General features: G+C 41.1%; 1 protein-coding gene across 2 annotated transcripts in view; it reads left to right on the top strand.

Annotated features, from left to right (window-relative positions):
- The window catches only part of olfm1b (olfactomedin 1b), a 20,475-nt gene extending 7,527 nt beyond the window's left edge, over nucleotides 1-12,948 (top strand). For both annotated transcript variants that reach the window (XM_005917210.3, XM_005917209.3), the window contains exons 3-6: nucleotides 532-687; nucleotides 2,654-2,873; nucleotides 8,456-8,562; nucleotides 10,771-12,948. In XM_005917210.3, coding sequence (XP_005917272.1) covers nucleotides 532-687; nucleotides 2,654-2,873; nucleotides 8,456-8,562; nucleotides 10,771-11,445 — 1,158 coding nt within the window. In that variant the 3' untranslated portion in view covers nucleotides 11,446-12,948. The remainder of the gene's footprint in view (nucleotides 1-531; nucleotides 688-2,653; nucleotides 2,874-8,455; nucleotides 8,563-10,770) is intronic.
- The last annotated feature ends 5,864 nt before the right edge of the window (nucleotides 12,949-18,812 follow it).

Here is an 18,812-nt window from a genome sequence, read left to right as displayed (position 1 = left end):
TATATATGTATGTTTGTGGTCTTTTGCCTGCTGGACAAGAATAGAAGTCATGCTCTAATGAGCTCACGAAAACCCAAGGCATCACAGGAGGCAGCTTATTTGTAAGTAGATGATATCTAATGATGCACTCAGCTGAGTGCCCATACACTGGGAGCTTCCCCCATTTTACAGAAGCACATTCATAGAACCCTGCAGGTTAAGTTGCTCATTCATATACTGTAGCAGCAGCACTACAGTTACAGTTACTGACAACAGCAGATTCCTCCTAATGAATAAAAGATGAGCCATGTTTCTGGACCACATCAGATCTGGAGAAAACAAATGTCTGAACAGTATGAATCCTACACTTGCGCCATGTGTCTGAGGCCCCTGACTAGTTGGCCTGATGTCAGAGTTTGTGAATCACTACGAGACGAACGCCAAGCCGAACGCAGCATATTGTAAAGTCTGTTGCCTTTTCTCTGCGTCTCCTATTCTAATTACAATGCAGACTGAGATTTTTTCTTCAACCACTCTTGCTCATTCGTACAGGTCCAGAACATGACCCAGTCCATCCAGGTGCTGGACCAGCGCACCCAGAGGGACCTGCAGTATGTAGAGAAGATGGAGGTTCAGCTTCGTGGTCTGGAGACCAAGTTTAGGCAGGTGGAGGAGAACCATAAGCAGAACATCGCCAAGCAATACAAGGTAAAAGATCCACTTCTCGAGCCATCGATCCAAGCGCCATTCCTTCATAGCTGCTTCTTTAGCTTACCCATTTCGTGTGTGAGTGTTTCCACTGTGGAGAGAACTCAGAATTGCCTAAATCACCATATTGCATCCCAAGAAATCTGCATGGATAATTAAAGAGGCAAAATAAATTGATACACAAAATGCCATAATTCATTAAAAAAAATCACGTTAAATAGAGAATCTGGGCTTGGAGGAGATTTAAGAAGATATCTTACATGAATTACAGTCACTGTGAACGATGGGCACAAAGATCTCTGCACACTGGGACAAACCTCCTTGACAACATCTAGTATACACTAAACCCTCCAAGGAGATTTTCTTTAGGGTTTAGTGTCCACATGTTAATGAACCTTTTTTGCAAACAGGGTAGAGGAGTGTTTGATGCAAGTTTTTACTAGATTTTACAACAGCTTTAGGGATTTATCGTGTCTTTATGTCCTGTCTTCCTCCCCTCAACCCCCAACCGGTCTCAGCAGATGGCTGTCCCTCCCTGAGCCCGGATCTGTCGGAGGTTTCTTCCTGTTAAAAGGGAGTTTTTTCTTCCCGCTGTTGCCATGTGCTTGCTCATAGAGGGTAGTCTGATTGTTGGGGTTTTCTCTGTATTATTGTAGAGTCTCTGCCTTACAACATAAAACGCCTTGAGGTGACTGTTATTGTGAATTGGCACTATATAAATAAGACTGAATTGAACTATAATTGATGACTGTTGAGTGGGGAATCTCCATAATTTTAAAGTAATCATCAGTTTTGACATCTATTGAGCAACACATAAGTGATAACAGGTCTACATTTTTAAAAAAAGGTCGCAAAAAAATTCAGTGCCACCTCTGATTAAGGAGTATGGTTAACACCCAGCCCTGTTTGCAGTTACTGAGACTAATTCAAGCGTGCCTGTGTTCCTACAGCTGTTCATACCATCACCACCTGCACTGCTGCAATCCTGTCAGTCGTGCATGCTCAGCAGTCCCGTGCTGCCAGCGCCTTTCAGTGCATGTGTGCAGTTTTTTTTCTGTAACATGTCTTAAGTGCATATACTAAGTGTGTTTGTCTGTGTGTCTGTTAGATAGGTTAGCAAGCTCTAGCCCCTGTCAACAGTTTGTCATTTTCTTGCTTGCAGGGCTAACTTTAAGACATGTAAAGAGAGCCACAGGTGAAGAAGAGGCAGGTCAATTCCAGATTCCCCTGAACTGGGCCACAGTACTGAGAGCATTTGGGCGTCAAACAGTTAATTTACCTTTAGCACCATTAAGACTAAGAAACCCCACCCTTCTCCCAAACCAACCCACCACTGATCTCTTCCTGCATGTTACTGCTGTCAAAGTTTTCCATCTAAAAGCTTTTTTAAAACGTAAATACATAATTATTATTATTATTATTATTAATTGCTGTTTTTCATTTTATTTTCCTTTGGCTTTTGTCAATGCATATTTGGTTATTCAACAAATCTTTACGTAAAAACTATAGACGTACAATTCGAGACACTTTGTTGTGTGTGACATGTAAAAGCATGTAACCCTTAATACGATGTTGCATTTTAAACAATGATGACCAATAAAGAGCTTTCCCAATTGTTGTCGGTGTACCGAGGGCTTGCTTTTTATCGGCTGGTCACTTTCCGGGACGGAGCCACCTGCTCTGCTCGTCACAGCGGGTGGAGAGTATTTTCTGGGTTTGTCCGCTCAGACACACACCTGCACAAACAGAACACCGCAGCTCACGCGCACAGAACACAGGACACGGAACACGCAAAAGCAGGGGGCGGGGGTCGCGAGATGAGAGAAGAGGCAGGATAGAGTTAGAGTAGTCAGGTTCAGACAGGTGTTTTGGTTTATTTTCCCCTTCTTTTCTTTTCTTTTATGGACAGCGGGCTCTCCTTTTTGCCGCGCATGACACTCAACCGAGCTTATTCTAACCCTTTCAGGCCATAAAAGCGAAAATGGAGGAGCTTAGACCGTTGATACCAGTGTTGGAGGAGTACAAAGCCGATGCCAAATTGGTATTGCAGTTTAAGGAGGAGGTCCAGAATCTGACGTCAGTTCTAAGCGAACTTCAGGAGGAGATGGGGGCCTATGACTACGAGGAGCTCCACAACAGAGTGTCAAATCTTGAGGAGAGACTCCGAGCATGCATGCAAAAATTAGGTAGGCACAGACAGTTATTGGCTGTTGGCACACACTTTGCTTCAAACACATGCATGCACAAACAAGCCCACTGACATACATGAGTACGTTGAATGGATAGAAAGAGATCCTCAGGCATACTGGCACAATACAGAACACGTGATAAGAACATCACATGTGGCTATAACGATCTACCACTAAAATTCATAATTCAGCTGTATTAAAACAACAGTGTATCTTACGGTTCTCATCTGTACGTGCTGGTCTTTTTTAAAGGCTTTATCTTGGGTCTACACTTGAAAACTGAAAGTAATCCAATAAGGAAGTCCACAACATGACTATGCATGTTCTCTGCTTTTAGTACTGTCTATAAATCCTATTCACCCTTTCTGCAAAGAAACAACCCCTGAATGGGTTCTGGGTTCCTGAAATTTTGGATTCCTTCTTTTCAACACACCTACCTTTTAACTGTTTGTTTGGGACACTGCAATCTTTTTTAATTGGATGATCAAATCAAATAGGATGCTAAAAAAAATACATAATTAGACACAGCACCAACCTGCAACCTGCACGCACCCAGGGATGGTTGAGGATGACGAGAGCTACCGAGCTTCTTCATCTTTTAGTCTACGATTTCTCATCACATCCTATCTTTTTGCTTTTAGCCCCTTTCTGAATCTTTTCACACCTCTGTCACATCCCACAGTGCTAATAGATGCACACCCACACTACACTGACTAAGATATATTACGAGAGCAGGGACACTTGCACGCGGCACATCGCGGGTATATTGTGTCCCTGTTTCAAATTATGCGCAGCGGAAGATGACAGAAAGAAAGAAAAGCTTTTGGTTATACTGGCGAAGAAAAGAAAAGAAAAAAAAAGACAGTCAACATGCTCTAAAGGGATTAAGAGTGAACAAACAGACTACAAAAACACACACCTAATCTCTCATCAACAGTTGTTTCTCGTGCCATTCTTTGTCTCAGCATACACTGCTCTTTTTTTCCTAGCCACATCTGCTTCCACTACCCACCAGCCTGGAGTCTTTTTTGTGTTTTCACTCCCAGTTCAATTAACATGCCACCCCTCACACATCTATGGTCAGGCTGCCAAAGATAGGAGAGTAGGGACCAGCGGGAATGACTAAGTGTGTGTGTGCGTGTGCAAGATCAGATGAGATAAAGGTGAGGTCACCCAGCGAGAGACTGGCTCAGGCAGAACAGAGGGTGGCTATTCCTTTCATCTTCACACGATTGCAGACGCACTCATGCGTAGTGCAACCAAATACAGTCCGGTACACTTGCATTACTTAGATTAAGCTTGCGAAGGTCACTCGCAGCATTTGCATCTGAATAATAACATTGAGAGGAAAAAAAATAGAGCAAAGTTTTTAACAGACAGGAGACTCTAATACAAGGTGGTATTGGGAAGGAGACAGAGAGAAAGAGTGATAAAGTGAAGGCGAGTGGGAAAAGTGAAAGAGAGTAACTAGGGTCCCCGCAGAGCTGTCCTTCAAGCTGTTTTGTGCCGGAGAAAGTAACAGCCCAACGGCTGCTGGGACACAATGGCCATCGATCAAGAGGACATGCCAGCTTGCTGGGCAATAATCAAATAAATAAATCACCTTGTGTTGTGCCCCAGCACTGTGGAGGCACTGAGAGCTTCAGGCAAATCCAGTCTTTTCACACTGAAATGCTGATGAATGAAGCAGGAAGGTCACTCCGGCACATCAAGCCCTCTGCTACCTGCTCTGCTGCCACTGGTTTCCCTTTATATTCTGGCTGTAAAGAACTAAATTAGACTATTTCTGTCATTTTAAACAGCTCACCAAAATCACCTTCTCTCTTTTCCTTAATTAACCCTCCTCCTTTTCTTAAGACTAATTCTTAAATGAAATCTTTTTGTAATTTAGAGCGGTGGGGGCTTCTTTCCCTCTCCACACATTAAGACTAAGTGGATAGCTAATTAGTGGTTAAAATTATTACGACCAGTGTAGCTAACTGACTATATATATAAAACAATGTTATTAGCCTATTACAGCTAGGTAGCCTAAATGAACTCATAGACTTGTGAAACAAGATAACTTCTTTATGACACCTGGAGGAAGATGTTATGTGTTATGATTTAGCCATACCTGCTAAACATGTGTACGAAAGAATTTCTTTACATACTATACCCATATAACATCCACCTGTGTCATACCAACCCTCGGCGTGTCCTCCTTCACTACATCCATCAGCCTGTTCTGAGGTCTTCCTTGTTATTTTCCTCTTCTTTAGTGTCCAGCCTCATTTACATCTCCTCCCTGAATTCTGCACAACATTCTTCCTTCTTCATCATTATCTCTACCTTCAGTCATTTCCTCTTTCTCTTTCAGATTGTACCTTCTGTGTAAGATGGTTCATGTGTGTGTACCTTCCTCCATTCCTATGTGACCTGTGCGCCTCCCTCCTGTTGAAGTACATGTTCACTGCAGCCTTTTTTGCAAAATCCACTACCATCTGTCTAAGACCATATCTACCCAAGATCTCCTTATCACTGTTCCCTTCACCTACATGCCAATTGAAGTCTACTCCTGTCACCCCTCTCTCTCCCCCCCGGGAACACCCTTTACTAGGGATGGGTACCGGTATCCGGCGCCATGATGGCACCGATTCTCACATAAACGGTAGTAACCAGACCGAAAAGCAGCGCACATTTCGGTGCTTTATTTCGGTGCTTATTTTTCCTGAAATGTCATACACTTTGGATTCTAGCCAATCATTTTACCTTTGCAAGCGTAGTAGGCGGGCCCAGGTACGTACTTTCTTTTAGAGCAGAGCTACAGATTAAAAATGCCCAAGGCGAAGCGGTCAAAAGTCTGGCTGTACTTCACAGCAAAAGATTCAAACTCAGCACCCTGCATCAAGTGCTTTAAGGTGATACTGTGCAAAGGAGGTAACACCTCAAATCCGATGAAACACCTGGCGACGTATAGCATTTTGTTAAAAGCCGAGAAATGCACCGTATTTGATAGCTTGCTGCGAGACCTCACACCGAGCACATCAACTGTGGGTGTGGTGCCTGTAATTGGACCCGGAGTTAGCAACATCCCCCAAAAACCCGAAGAGGAGAGTCCTGGCCCCTAGCCCTGCCAGTGTAGCAGAAATGATGACGAATGATGATGGCAGCAGCAGCCGTTCTTCTCTGCGTGAGTAGCTTAATGTTGTCCGTGTGTAATTTACGTTGAGTAGGCTAACCACGTTATTAAATTAATGCACATAAGGTGAACTAGCAAACACCGTCGTAGTTACATGCGGCTGTCTTCTTGTTTGATGGCAGATGCTCCCTTCACCCTGGCCAAAAAGGCTAAAATGACCAAAGAAAAAGTGGAAAACAGCTAAATATGAGAGGTTTTTGGACAAAGTTTGTGTTTTTTCCATTGTTTAAGCACTGCTTCCAGCTAAGAGTGATACCATATATGCCCTATAGCTGCAGAAAAGGCTAACATTGTTATCTTTTTACAAAAAAAACAGCTGAACATGAGAGGTTTTTGGACCAATTTTGTGTTCTTCATTCTTTAAGCACCGGTTCGAGCACCGGTTCGAGCACCGTTTAAGCACCGGCACCGTTTCAAAAGTACCGGTTTGGTACTGGTATCGGATAAAACCTAAACGATACCCATCCCTACCCTTTACAGCTTCATCCAACTTCAGCATTTCTCTTTCTCCTTTTTCTCTGACAACATTCAACATCGCCTCTTTGATTTCCAGCTTCAAACCATGATCCCGTATGACTCTCTCTTTACCTCCAGAACATTCTTCACATACTCTCCCTTCAAGGCTTCCCCTGATCCATTTTGCTTCCTATCTTTGCTACGATAGAACAGCTTAATCTACCTCTGACACTCCTGTCCTTCCACCTGGTGTCTTGCACACACAATATGCAGTTTCTGCCTTCCTTCTCTCTGTCACATCGGCCAGCTCCCTGTCTTTACCGGTCACTGCAATTTTGTTGTATATGTACAATGACCATAAAGGGCTATTTTATTCTATTCTATAGACCCTTCATTTAAAGTTGTGACCGATTTAGAAATCGTATTATTGATCCAAATATTTGATTTCTGCCCTTTCAATACAATGGCAGTAAGTGACTCTTGTAGGGGTCTGATTGCTAAAAATATATTTGAATAACAAGATAACTGTAAATATTCAGACTTTAAGAGGCAGCTTGTTCATGTATGTACCTCTAGTAGAAATTCTAAATCGTCACATTTTGGGCTAAGGGCTGTTAATCTATGGTGCTAGTGTCAGTCGTTATGCAAATGTACTGTTTATAAGGTTGGGGAATCCTTCAGTCAACTCAGACTGAAGAAATGTTTCCCCCACTGAAAACGTTACATCCAGATGAACAGAATTAAGTTTCTGGGGCTGATGGCGGGCTTTGTTGTTATATCAGCTCCAGTTTCCATTAGGTTTTCTATTTGATTTCCCTTGTACTTCAGTCCAGGCATATTCAGGCCAAAAGGGGATTAGACCTTGTGCACAACTCCAGAATCCAGATCCATCAGCTGGCCGTCCAGCAGACTGCAATAGTAGTGTCATTTAAAGACAGAAGCATGATTAGAGAAAAGAAATAAATAAATCAATGGCCAATGTATTAATGCAGTCTCTAATCCCACTGAGGGTTACGTAATGGGACTCAAGCCCCCACTGGAAATAGTAAATGCTGCTCATGTGACCATGTGTTTGTCTCTCAGCCGCCGCTGAGGTGTGATGCCGACGCATTCTCACAGGCACGACATATGCTGCACACAGAGACGCACAAACACTCTAACAACACAAAACCACAAGTTTCTTTATGTGGGTGATAGAAATGAGATAGAGGGAGGCAGGTAACCGAGGGAGAAAGATAAGCAGAGGAAACACAAATGAAATCGATGCCGTCTGACTGCAGAGTAAAAATGACATTTCACAGCAATGAAGCGCGTGACAGATGATGGAGTTGTAACAAAAGGCGTCGTTGCATCTGCTGTTCAAATGAACTTGGGATGTGATGAAATTAACTTGTCAAGACCATCTCATTGACTCTTGTCTTTATAAACTATTGTGTGAAAGCAGCTTAAATGAAGAGATGCACTGCGAGAGCTTCTGTTTAGTAAAATCATGTCTCTCATTCCTGCCTGTGTTCATTAGAAGGGGTACGCTAGTCTAACTGACTCTCAGTCAAGAGGGACACAGAGCCCGGTGTTAGTTTTGTCAAATTCTTTAACACCTCAATCAGCACTAATTAACACTACAGCAGCTTACAAGTAGCACGCAGGAACAGAATACACAGAGGCTCTCCCTTTCCTATCCTTCTCTCACTTTTTCACACATCCACATGGAGAAAGTAAAACAGGCATTAGCATGTGTGAACTGAATAATAAGCACCACTTGTGCAGTACATCACGCAAAGAGAAAGGCGTAGCAACAAGCTGGACTTTGACTCGTTTATCCTTTAGGCAAATTCATCAGGATTCAAAGCAAATGACATGAATCCCGTGCAAGAAATTGTGATTCGGTCTAAATGTGTAAACAGGCGTTGCTGTGGGTATTTCCTATCTCGCTTTTTCCTTGCAGCATGCGGCAAACTGACGGGCATCAGTGACCCCATCACCATCAAGACGTCCGGATCCAGGTTTGGCTCCTGGATGACTGACCCTCTGGCTCCTGAAGGAGATACTCGGGTATGTGGCACACAGTCACACAGTGTGGGCTGGGTATCAAAACTGCACTTACCTAATATCTGCTCAGGTGTTATTTAGGAAGACAAGTCCATTAACTGTCAAGTCACTTCTTATTTTTTCCTTCTTTAGTAGATAAAGAAACCACTGGCTCCAGTTTCTCAAGGCTATTTTCAGATTTCTAGTAACACTTTATAATCCAGCTGCTGCTACTTTTGTCTGGCCAACACTAAAAAGGCCAGTATTGTTCAGATTACCATCCAGAAAAAAATCTGATAACACTTTGTATTACAGCCCTTAAAGGCATAAATCTACTGTAATTAAATGAATATTGATATTCATATCATATTTACCCACAGATACTTAATAGGTACACTATGAGGAGGTAGCAACCCAGGTTTTCACAGGATACAATGAAGTAATTATACACTAAGTAAATTTAAGTAATGCTTAAGCAATGTTACAACACAATTTATTATGTAAGTAACTGTAAGGACATCATAATTTCATGGCAATTTTTCTGAACAATAAAATTTAAAAATATATATATAATTCCCGACCTTACATTGGAAGTACACTGCACTTTTCAAGGCAGGGGCCATATTTTGGAGTGGGTTAAACTTAGCAACCTTTCATGGGAAATTACTTACACAGTATTAAAATGACTTTCAGCACAATTTGTCTCCTTTCCTGTAAAAAACTCATAATTTAGGCACTACTTAAAGTGTACTTGCATGTAATTATTTCTCATTTCCTTTAAAATAATTAAATATTTTATTTTCCTGTATAATAAATTAGTTTTAGCTACTATTTTTGTAAAATCCTGACCTGTTAACCTCCTTATTCTAGTGCACCTACCTTTAGATAGTTGCATGTAAATATAGTAACATTGTACTTCCAAATAAAATACATCAAAATTTAATTTGATTACAGGAGAATCATTTTTTAGTCGTGGGCTGTGATGTCTTGATACTAATCTGAACATTACTGGGATTTTTATTGTTAATAAAACAAAATAGTAATATCAGTATGTCAACTTGAGCTAATGTGATTTATAAGTAAGTAGTTCCATTTCTGCATTATTTGAAATGTGTGGTTTGTTTCCTGGTCTCTATTACTTTAGCAGTCGATTGCATCTGATTTCCCTTTGCAAAGTGCATCTTCCTGCTCAATAAATAGGCCTGCCTTCACTACTAAAACACATTAAAAATAAATACCAAGTATAAATCTATACGATTTGAACAGGAAGCTGCTTGGTTGACAAGAAGCTGGAAATAAAGAGAGTTTATTCGTCTGCTCAGCGTGAAGACGCCCTTTCTGCTCCCGCTTTATTAGACGCATCAATAAGAAATGGTACGCACACGAGCAGAGGGAGTAAAAACTTCAGCTGCACACGGCTGTGCATCTGTGCAGTTACAGTTTCTGATGGCTAACGGTTCTGACAACACAGGCCACGGAATTTTTATGGTACAAAAGTCTTTACCAGCAAGGTTGAAACTTACTGCTGACTACGATTATTTTTTAGCAGACTTACGGCAACTTCCTTTGGTTGAAACTAATACATTTTGAACAGAACCCATGAAAGATGTTCCTCGCTGTCAAAGGGCAGAGAAGAAAAAACAGAGTTTAATTGATGGAAGCAGACAGGCCTGCCCCAATTCTTTTCATCTTAAGGTTTTCTTACCTTTCCTTAGTACTTTTTTTGGCCCCGTGGAGTCCTTCTTTCTTGATGTGAATCATTTTTAAGTTAATCATGACAGCAGATATAACCAGGTAGAGGAAGGCTTTAGGTTTATCAGTCCCACTGTGACCAAGGAAGTATTTGAGTCTCCAGTGGCTCTGGAATGAGAGCTCTCTGCCCACCTCCACAGGGGCCAGCAGGAAGCTGGGTCATAGCAGCTGAGACAGGCCTTTTATCTGGAATGATGGGCATTATCCCTGTGGGGCCGGTGCATGCCACCCTGCGGCTGTCATCCTGACTGTTTGCATTCAGAAGTAGATGGATTTCAGCTTCGCCTGCTCCTCGAGGAAGTCTCAGCACTAACTTAATTGGGATGCTTGTTGACGATGTGATTTGATTTATTCCGCGTGTGATGTGCATGCTCGATTCTCGAATTCACAAAGGCACGCAGGAAGGATGATGATAGGCATTTCTAGCTTTGAAGTACTGCTGCGTTTTTAATTCTCTCTCTCTCTCGTCTTGATGCTTAGGTCTGGTACATGGATGGCTACCATAACAACCGCTTCGTGCGGGAGTACAAGTCTATGCATGACTTCATGACGGCAGACAACTTCACGTCCCACCGGCTCCCCCACCCGTGGTCAGGAACAGGTCAGGTAGTCTACAATGGCTCCATCTACTTCAACAAATTCCAGAGCCACGTCATCATCAAGTTTGACTTCCGCACCTCCTCCATCAGCAAGTCCCGGCAGCTTGACTACGCAGGCTTCAATAATGCGTATCACTATGCCTGGGGAGGGCATTCTGACATTGACCTCATGGTGGACGAGGGAGGACTGTGGGCTGTCTACGCCACCAATCAGAATGCCGGGAATATTGTTATCAGCAAGCTGAACCCCAACACGTTGCAGATCATCAAGAGCTGGACCACCAACCACCCCAAACGGAGTGCCGGCGAGTCTTTTATGATCTGTGGCACGTTGTATGTGACCAATGGCTACTCGGGAGGCACCAAAGTCTACTATGCCTACTCCACCAACTCCTCTACTTACGAGTACATCGACATTGCCTTCCAGAATAAGTACTCACATATCTCCATGTTGGACTATAACCCACGTGACCGTGCACTCTACGCTTGGAACAATGGTCACCAGGTTCTCTACAACGTCACACTTTTCCATGTCATCCGCTCAGAGGAACTGTAACCATGAACATGGATCGAACACCATAAATGCATATTGTCTGTAAAGGAAATCTCACTATATACAAAAATATATCTGCTCCAAGAGACTCTATGGCAAGACCATTCTATTTATGATATCAAAGAATTTCTGAAAGACTGTATCAACAGTGAATGCAAAGTAGAGTGAATGTGCATATGAAAAAATATCTAAAACTGAAGGGTTTCATTCCAAAATGTGATAAATCACAAACAAGAAAAAGAAGCCGTATCTGTTATTATCACAGATGATTGCGTCAAAAGCAAAACATTTTTGTAAATAAAAGGTCGTAACATGACTTCTTAGTCTTAGTAGACTTTATTTTAATAGCTGCCATAATTTTGTTAAAGGGTCTTTTATTTTGGAATGAAACTCTTTAATTGTTTGCCGTATAGAAAATGACTGTAAAAGTAGATATAAATATATCAGATTTAAAAGAATAAGAACAGATGCCAAAAAAAAAAAAAAAATCAAAACAAAAAAAACACACGCCTTTTTTTATATCATGGAATATCAACCTAAGCTCATTCCTGTGGCTCCAGTTCTTCTGCAGAAATCCTCCCGGCTGAACTTTTCTTTCGGTCATTGGGGGTCCTGAAACGAAGACTGTTATAATAAACTGTTGGATCCCCGTGTCCCATGGACATAACGTTAAAAAAAAAAAAAAAAACGGGAGGTCACTCTAGTCAGAAGACTTGATAGCCTAATGGATGCTGTGTGTCATATTCTTTTTATTAAGTACCGTAGCAAATCAGAAGTCTGTAGAGAAACAGAAAACATCAATAACAACATCCACTAAAAGACCTGAAGGCACTGACTGTTGACAGCGCTGTTGTTTAAGATGATTTCCCTGTGTTGGTGACTATGTGTGAAAAAGGCTTTCTTTGCATGAGTGTTTTCTATCACTCCGGTCTTCTGAATGTCTTTTTTGCTGTATGATACTATTAAAAAAGGTGGGCGGTAGGGTGGGTGGGGGAACAAGGTAGTATGCCTTTGGGATTTGGGGGTTTGCAGAGATATTTACCTTTTTCCTGCTTCCTTCGATTTTGTTCTCGTTCTGTTTATTTCAATTTCTTTGCAATAATGTTTTTTTTTTAACGTTTTTGTATCTCTGTAACTGTTGCCACCGGTTTTGCCTCTCTATTTGTTTATTTGGACTGCGTAGGAGGAATCTATCTAGCTCACATCTCTCTGAAGTAAAAGAAAAAAAAGAAACAACAGAATGTATCTAGTATTGTATACTGGAAACCAGGCCCCTCTATTTTCAATCCACATCATGTAGTCAGGAGAGGGTTTTTTGGGTTTTTTTACAGGATAAATCCTGTCTCATGTCATGTATCCCCCCACTGCTAGTGAAGGATAATGCTGTTTAAATGTATACTCTTGCTGAGGACAAAAGCTTTTCACTCTTTTTGCGCTTTGCTGGACATGTGTTGTATCTGAGATGAGATAGTTAATGATTCGTGTCAATAAAATAGAGAAATCTGACGCTCGGATTGCTGCCTTTAAACGCTACAAGGTGCTGTGTATCAGTACAGTTAAGTCCCTATTAGACGTAGAATACATAATCGCTGGTTTCATCAGTCTGTTTCAAAATAGTTTAGATCTGACCTTTAAAAATAACAAAATTACTAAAAGAGGGGAAAATGTTTCAGCCTTTCTGGAAATTAGCATACAAAGCAGTGACATGAAATGTAATTATTGACATGCTATTACTGTTTTATTGTGTTCTCAAGTGAACTGGGCAACTCAAAAAGATTCACAAAAGCTATGGAGGGTCTTTATGTGCCTGTTAATGTTGCTGCATGAATCCAGCGTTGGGTGAAGTCCAACTCTAGTAACACGACTGACGCAAATACTACAGCAAAGAGACCAGAGTGCTTATTCAGACATGAAGCTGGCATGTTCAAATGCCATCAAATTAATGGAAAAGAGTGCATGTCTTAAAGGTGCTTAAGCCTGTGATGGTTCACATGGATATAACTTTTACATCACAGCTAATGCTCTTATTTCCTGCCTTGTAGGTTTTACTTCATTAAGATTACATAGATTACACAATCTCGCTTTACTTGGATTGTGGAAAAAGAGCATTTATGGACCCTGGTGCGTGTTTAGAAATCGTAGGCTCCTAAATAAACCACACACACACAAAAAAACATAATCTTGCTCTTTCAAATGAAATGTGGTATTTGTAAGCAATAAAACTCATGGTTGCTAAATTAAATACACCCAAGTGTATTGTTGCTGCTAAACAACTTGACTATTAACTATTGTCAGCCATGTTTAGCTTGATTGTCACTTGGAGTCATGTGAATAACTAAATGCTTCACTTCATTAGGGTTTGTGGGCATTCATTTATGCATGGCTCTCTGAATGTTCATCCACAGTATTTCTGTTGTCATTCTATTGTAGATTTGCTGCTGTGCTTTGGATTTATTATCCTGTTGCATGATGATTTCAAAGCTTTAGCTGTTGGACACATGCCCTTATATTTGACTCTAGAATACTTTGGTATACAGACAAATTCATAGTTGGCTCAACAATTGCAAGGTGTTCAAGTCCCGTCACTGTAAAACAAGTGCAAACCATCATCACTCCACCACAGTGCTTCAGATGTTCGGTTTTAACCAAACTTGAGCTGCGCTGCTGTGTCCATTATACAGAGAAGAGGCCTTTTCCTGGTAGCCCTTCCAAACAAGTCCTACTTGTTCAGGCTTCAACAGTTAACATGCTATCTGATGTAGCCCTTGGTTTTTAAACAGTTTGACCTTGGGGTGGTTATTGTTAATTATGTTAATATACCCGAATGCTCCCAGCAAAGCAAGTTTCACTCTTGATTAATTGATCATCTTCATCCAAGACGGGAGGCACAGCGTAGCATCGACAGGCACTGTCAATGATGCATTTCCTTTAAATTACAAGTTACTGTCAGCTCAAATAACAATCATCTGTGTTTTGTTTTTATTCACTTGACATTTCCTTTATTTGTTGGAATGTCTTCTTTTTCAAACAACACTGTCCACTTTATGTTCGCTAAGAATTTTCTCCCCTTCTTTGATCTCCACTCAATTTCACTTACCACTACTCCCATCCTCCTTTTTACTTCTTGTCCTTCAACCATTCTGTCTTTTTCCCGCTCTTTGTTGCTCCCACTCTCCCACTGCCTCTTAGTCCTCTGATGTTTCAATCAATGAATAAATGATTGCTTCTATTTTCACTCCGAGTGCTTGGCCAACACAAGCTGCTTTGTTCCCCTGAAAGAGTTAGAGATAGGATTTGGGAGACAGAGGGAGAAGAAAAAAAAGGCAGAAAAAGAAACATGCTCAGCGGAAGGTCTTGCAGTGTTTGACACGAAGAGCTGTCACTCAGGAGATGAATATATTTGCATCTTTAAACAGCAATTGGTGTGTCAAGAGACATCGCTGTACTGCACATAGTCCCAGTTCCCCACCAGCAACAACAGAACACACGCCTGTGAACCTGACAGTTGCCTTCAATTTCATCATTTTGCATATTTGCTCTGTCTTTTCATTTCCACACCAGTGTAAATGAAATACATTTCTATTTGGTGACTTTTACCGCAATGTATTGTTTACACGAGACATCATGAGGTGCACTTGGCTAATTATCTTTTGCATACCTTGCCCTCTAAATGGCATGACCACTGCAGCAGCACTTTTGGGACTAAGGGATGGACACAGTGAGAGGTTTGACCTTGCTTAGGCCGGCTGTAAGGTGTTTTATTCCCCCAAGGACAAAACCACTTATCAGTGATAGAAAGATAGTCTGTGCGTGCCAACAGGAGGCTTGCAAAAAAAACAAAAAAAAAACGCAGAGCACTGCAATAACTTGGTTTTGTGGCACAAACATCTCTGACAGGTTGTAACGCTTGTACAGCTTTCCTATTCTCACATTACATAATTTACCCTTGCCACTGACTCTGAGGCCTTTGTCTCTACGGCCTCTGAATGACGCAGCTTTGTAAACCGAGAATGCTGATTAAAAACTATTGAAAACATTCTATAAACTTATTTAAAAAGATGATAATTTGGAAGTGGAAGCACATCACTGAATACGCTTAATCCACGCATCACCACTAGTGACTCATTCATCAGCTGACATATTTAAACAGAAAAAAAAAACTTGAACGGATGTCACCTGCACGTCTCAGTGTTACAGTCATACACACACACCGACCTGTTACTGTGTGATATTACAAAAATAAGTTGATTTAGCTCAATAAGGATAATCTCACCGTGTTCTCACAGCAGACTGTCAAATACTGCTTCACCTTCGCTCACAGGTTAAGTTTAGGCACCAACAAACTTCATGGTTTGGTTAAAACAGTAAAATATTTAGGGTTTTTAAAGTTAGGTTTACACACTGGAAATAGCAAGTAAAAGTTAAATGTAATGCCATTTAGGTCTGTTATGAATCCATATGTGAGAAGCCCATCTCATCATTTCCGTAATCCGGTATGTCACGTCACACATGCAAAAGAGACCCCGTGCATGTCTGTGAGAGGACAAAAATGGCACTTTTTCACATCCTAGGAAGAGTTTTATAATCCTCATCACAGCTCAAAGGGACTCCTTTTTGCTTTTATCTTTGAAATGACATTGCACCCCAAATGACAACTGTATTGAATAAACATCTTGGATGGTATATTGTGCCAGGTCATGTAAGATTAAACTGTCTACAACAGAAATAGCCTTTTGTAGAGATCCAGCTGTTGGAAGCAATAACTGCATGTCACAACCTGCATGTGAATGCCGGTGTAAAGAACTGGACTTGGAAAGAAAAGGTCAGACATATCTACAGACTTAGTTTTACAGAGCTATTGGATAATAAAAAAGTATTTAAGGCTTCTCAGCAAAGAGCACTTTTATTTCATCACTGTGTCACATGGTAACCGAGGTTTAACATAGCTAAAGTTTCTTTTAGGATATAGTAATCCTTATCTGTCAAGGGAGCCAACGTACTATTAACATTTCCATGGCCTTGGACCTCCATCACATTCAAGTAATCACTGTGAGGTATGTGAGCCCATGTTTTGTCAAACCGATTCCTTTTCTTATTGTTTCTTTAAAAACAAAGTTCTATTCAGATTCATGGCACAGGCAGAAGAGCAAAACAAAAATAAAGCCTCAGTCTCACATTTCCATTGTAGCTGGGAGCAATCGCTGTGCTAAACTTGTTACAAGCCCGGTGTGGGTTGGAATAACAGCCAATAATACATCAATAGAGCCATAAAGAATAGGACAGAGACAGAGGGAAAAAAAACAACAGCGATAAAGACAATTCATTTTAATTATGGTGTAATAAAAAGGCAAAGGGAAACGAACTCAGATGTCCCTTTTGTGATCCTCACTTCACCAGTTTTATTTACATTTGTGTCCTTGTCAGCATTTCTAACACCTGCTTTGCAACAAAGCTTCTCGATTAGCATTTTCTTAAATGCACTGTCCTCATAAGGGTGCACACACAGAGGAGAGTGTATGGAAATCAAACCATGAAAGCAAGCTTGGCAGGCTCTAAATAATTTTCCTAATTTTCTTTATGTGCCAAAACATTTTTCAGAAACCATGATGCTGCCTAGAATAAGTCCACAGGCAACATGCCCCCCCCCCCCCTTTTTTTTTTTTTTTTGTTCAAATCCAGGAGCTGTTACACTACTACACTGTCGCAGACAGGTGATGGATGGGAATTGTTAAGTATAGAAAGCTTTGAAATTGACAACAGGGAGAGACAGAGGAAGACAGCAGTTTTGAATTTGTTGCTGAAAAGTCCCACCACGTGCTTAAACTCTGTGAAATCAATAATTCCCGAGAATCTGCAGAGGCAAACTCTTTTTTGAATATAAAAATATTGACTATCATAACCAAGACCTCAAAGCATAAACTTAACAAAGTGCTTTGAATTAGCATAGCCATAAAAATCATGCTATCGATGCAAGAAAGACTATGAATAACTTCTCAGAATAGTCTTAAAATATATATTCACCTGACTAATAGCTTGCTGTATAGTACAGACCATTCAAGAACCTTGCGCTTCAGCTTCGATGAGTGACCTTCTAGCATTTTAGACCAATACTTGTTAGCCAACATATGTATTTGTGCATTGCACCCATACAGTTTATGAATGTAGCTTGCTAACTAAGCTAATTGGTATTACTTCACAGCTTAGCACTCCACTCTTTCATAGATATTAGGTAGAGTAAACATGAGTATGGTTGAAATGCATGTAGCTAGGCCTATCTTTTATACTGTCTGAAAGCTTTGTGGCTTTGTTAGATGGTGGCCTGTGCTGTTATACTATCTTTCAAGGTAGTCAGAGGCTCAGTGTAGCAGCTGGCACACCATCAACTGGTGTAATTATTTCTAGTAAGTGCACAACTTTCCATGTTCATTTGAGAAAGCAGTACTCTGTTTAAATTCATGCATTTTGCAAATAGGTGTCTAATGTACTTAGTGGTCATAAAGTTGCACTGTTGGAAGTACCCAAACTGAGACACGAGTAACTACTCCTGTTAAGATTACAGTCATTCACATGCATGGCACATGAGTAGAACACAGGGTCTGTACATCACATTTCCTCAATCCTTCCAAATCTCAAGAAAAAAGTCTGCTTTGAAGCCTCTAAACCCCTCAGCGTGCCTGAGCTTACTGAGGACTAATGAGCGAAGCACCGTTCACATTTCCCACCGTTTCTATACCTCACTTAAAAGGCTCTGGGCAGTGTACCAGTCTGTGTTTGTATATTTACGGGTATATGATATGTGTGTAGATGCAAATGTTCTCTCAATGTACTCTGGTGTGCAACTAACCATAACTGTGCTCCACCAAGCATACAGGACAGTTTCTTTCACACTTAAGTGGCCACATGTTGTGACGGCAGTTGCGCCACATACCGCATTCTGCCTAGACAATATGGGCAATCTAATGCCAAGGGTCAAGCCTTATTTACTGGTGCGTGTTCGTGCGCGCTTGCACGTATGTGTGCGTGCATTTGTGCGTGGATACGTATTACTAACAAGCTGTGGCGACAAAATGTGTGCCATCTGTGCACACAGGAGATTTCACACTCGTGTTCATGTTTGAGTTGTGCCAGTATTCTCATCGGGGACACTGGCTAATCATCACAGGGAAGCAAAGAGCAACAAGCTCCAGCCTGTTAGCCAGTTACATACTGATTTTTAATAAAATATAGTGTCACACAGCAGGATAATTTGTGCACAACGCTCGTTTCTGTTCGAATTTTTGGAATAAAGATAAACAAGAAAGAAATCAAGAAATGTAGTGTTTCTTTTCTGGCAGGCAAAACTGATGTATCAACATTGTGAGTATAGTTTA

Source organism: Haplochromis burtoni, unplaced genomic scaffold (genome assembly GCF_018398535.1).
Source record: "Haplochromis burtoni strain Fernald_Lab_line unplaced genomic scaffold, NCSU_Asbu1 Contig_23, whole genome shotgun sequence".
In the NCBI taxonomy this organism is placed as follows: domain Eukaryota; kingdom Metazoa; phylum Chordata; class Actinopteri; order Cichliformes; family Cichlidae; genus Haplochromis; species Haplochromis burtoni.
The sequence above is the reverse complement of the archived record's forward strand: the minus strand, read 5'-3'. Positions and strand labels throughout refer to the sequence as shown.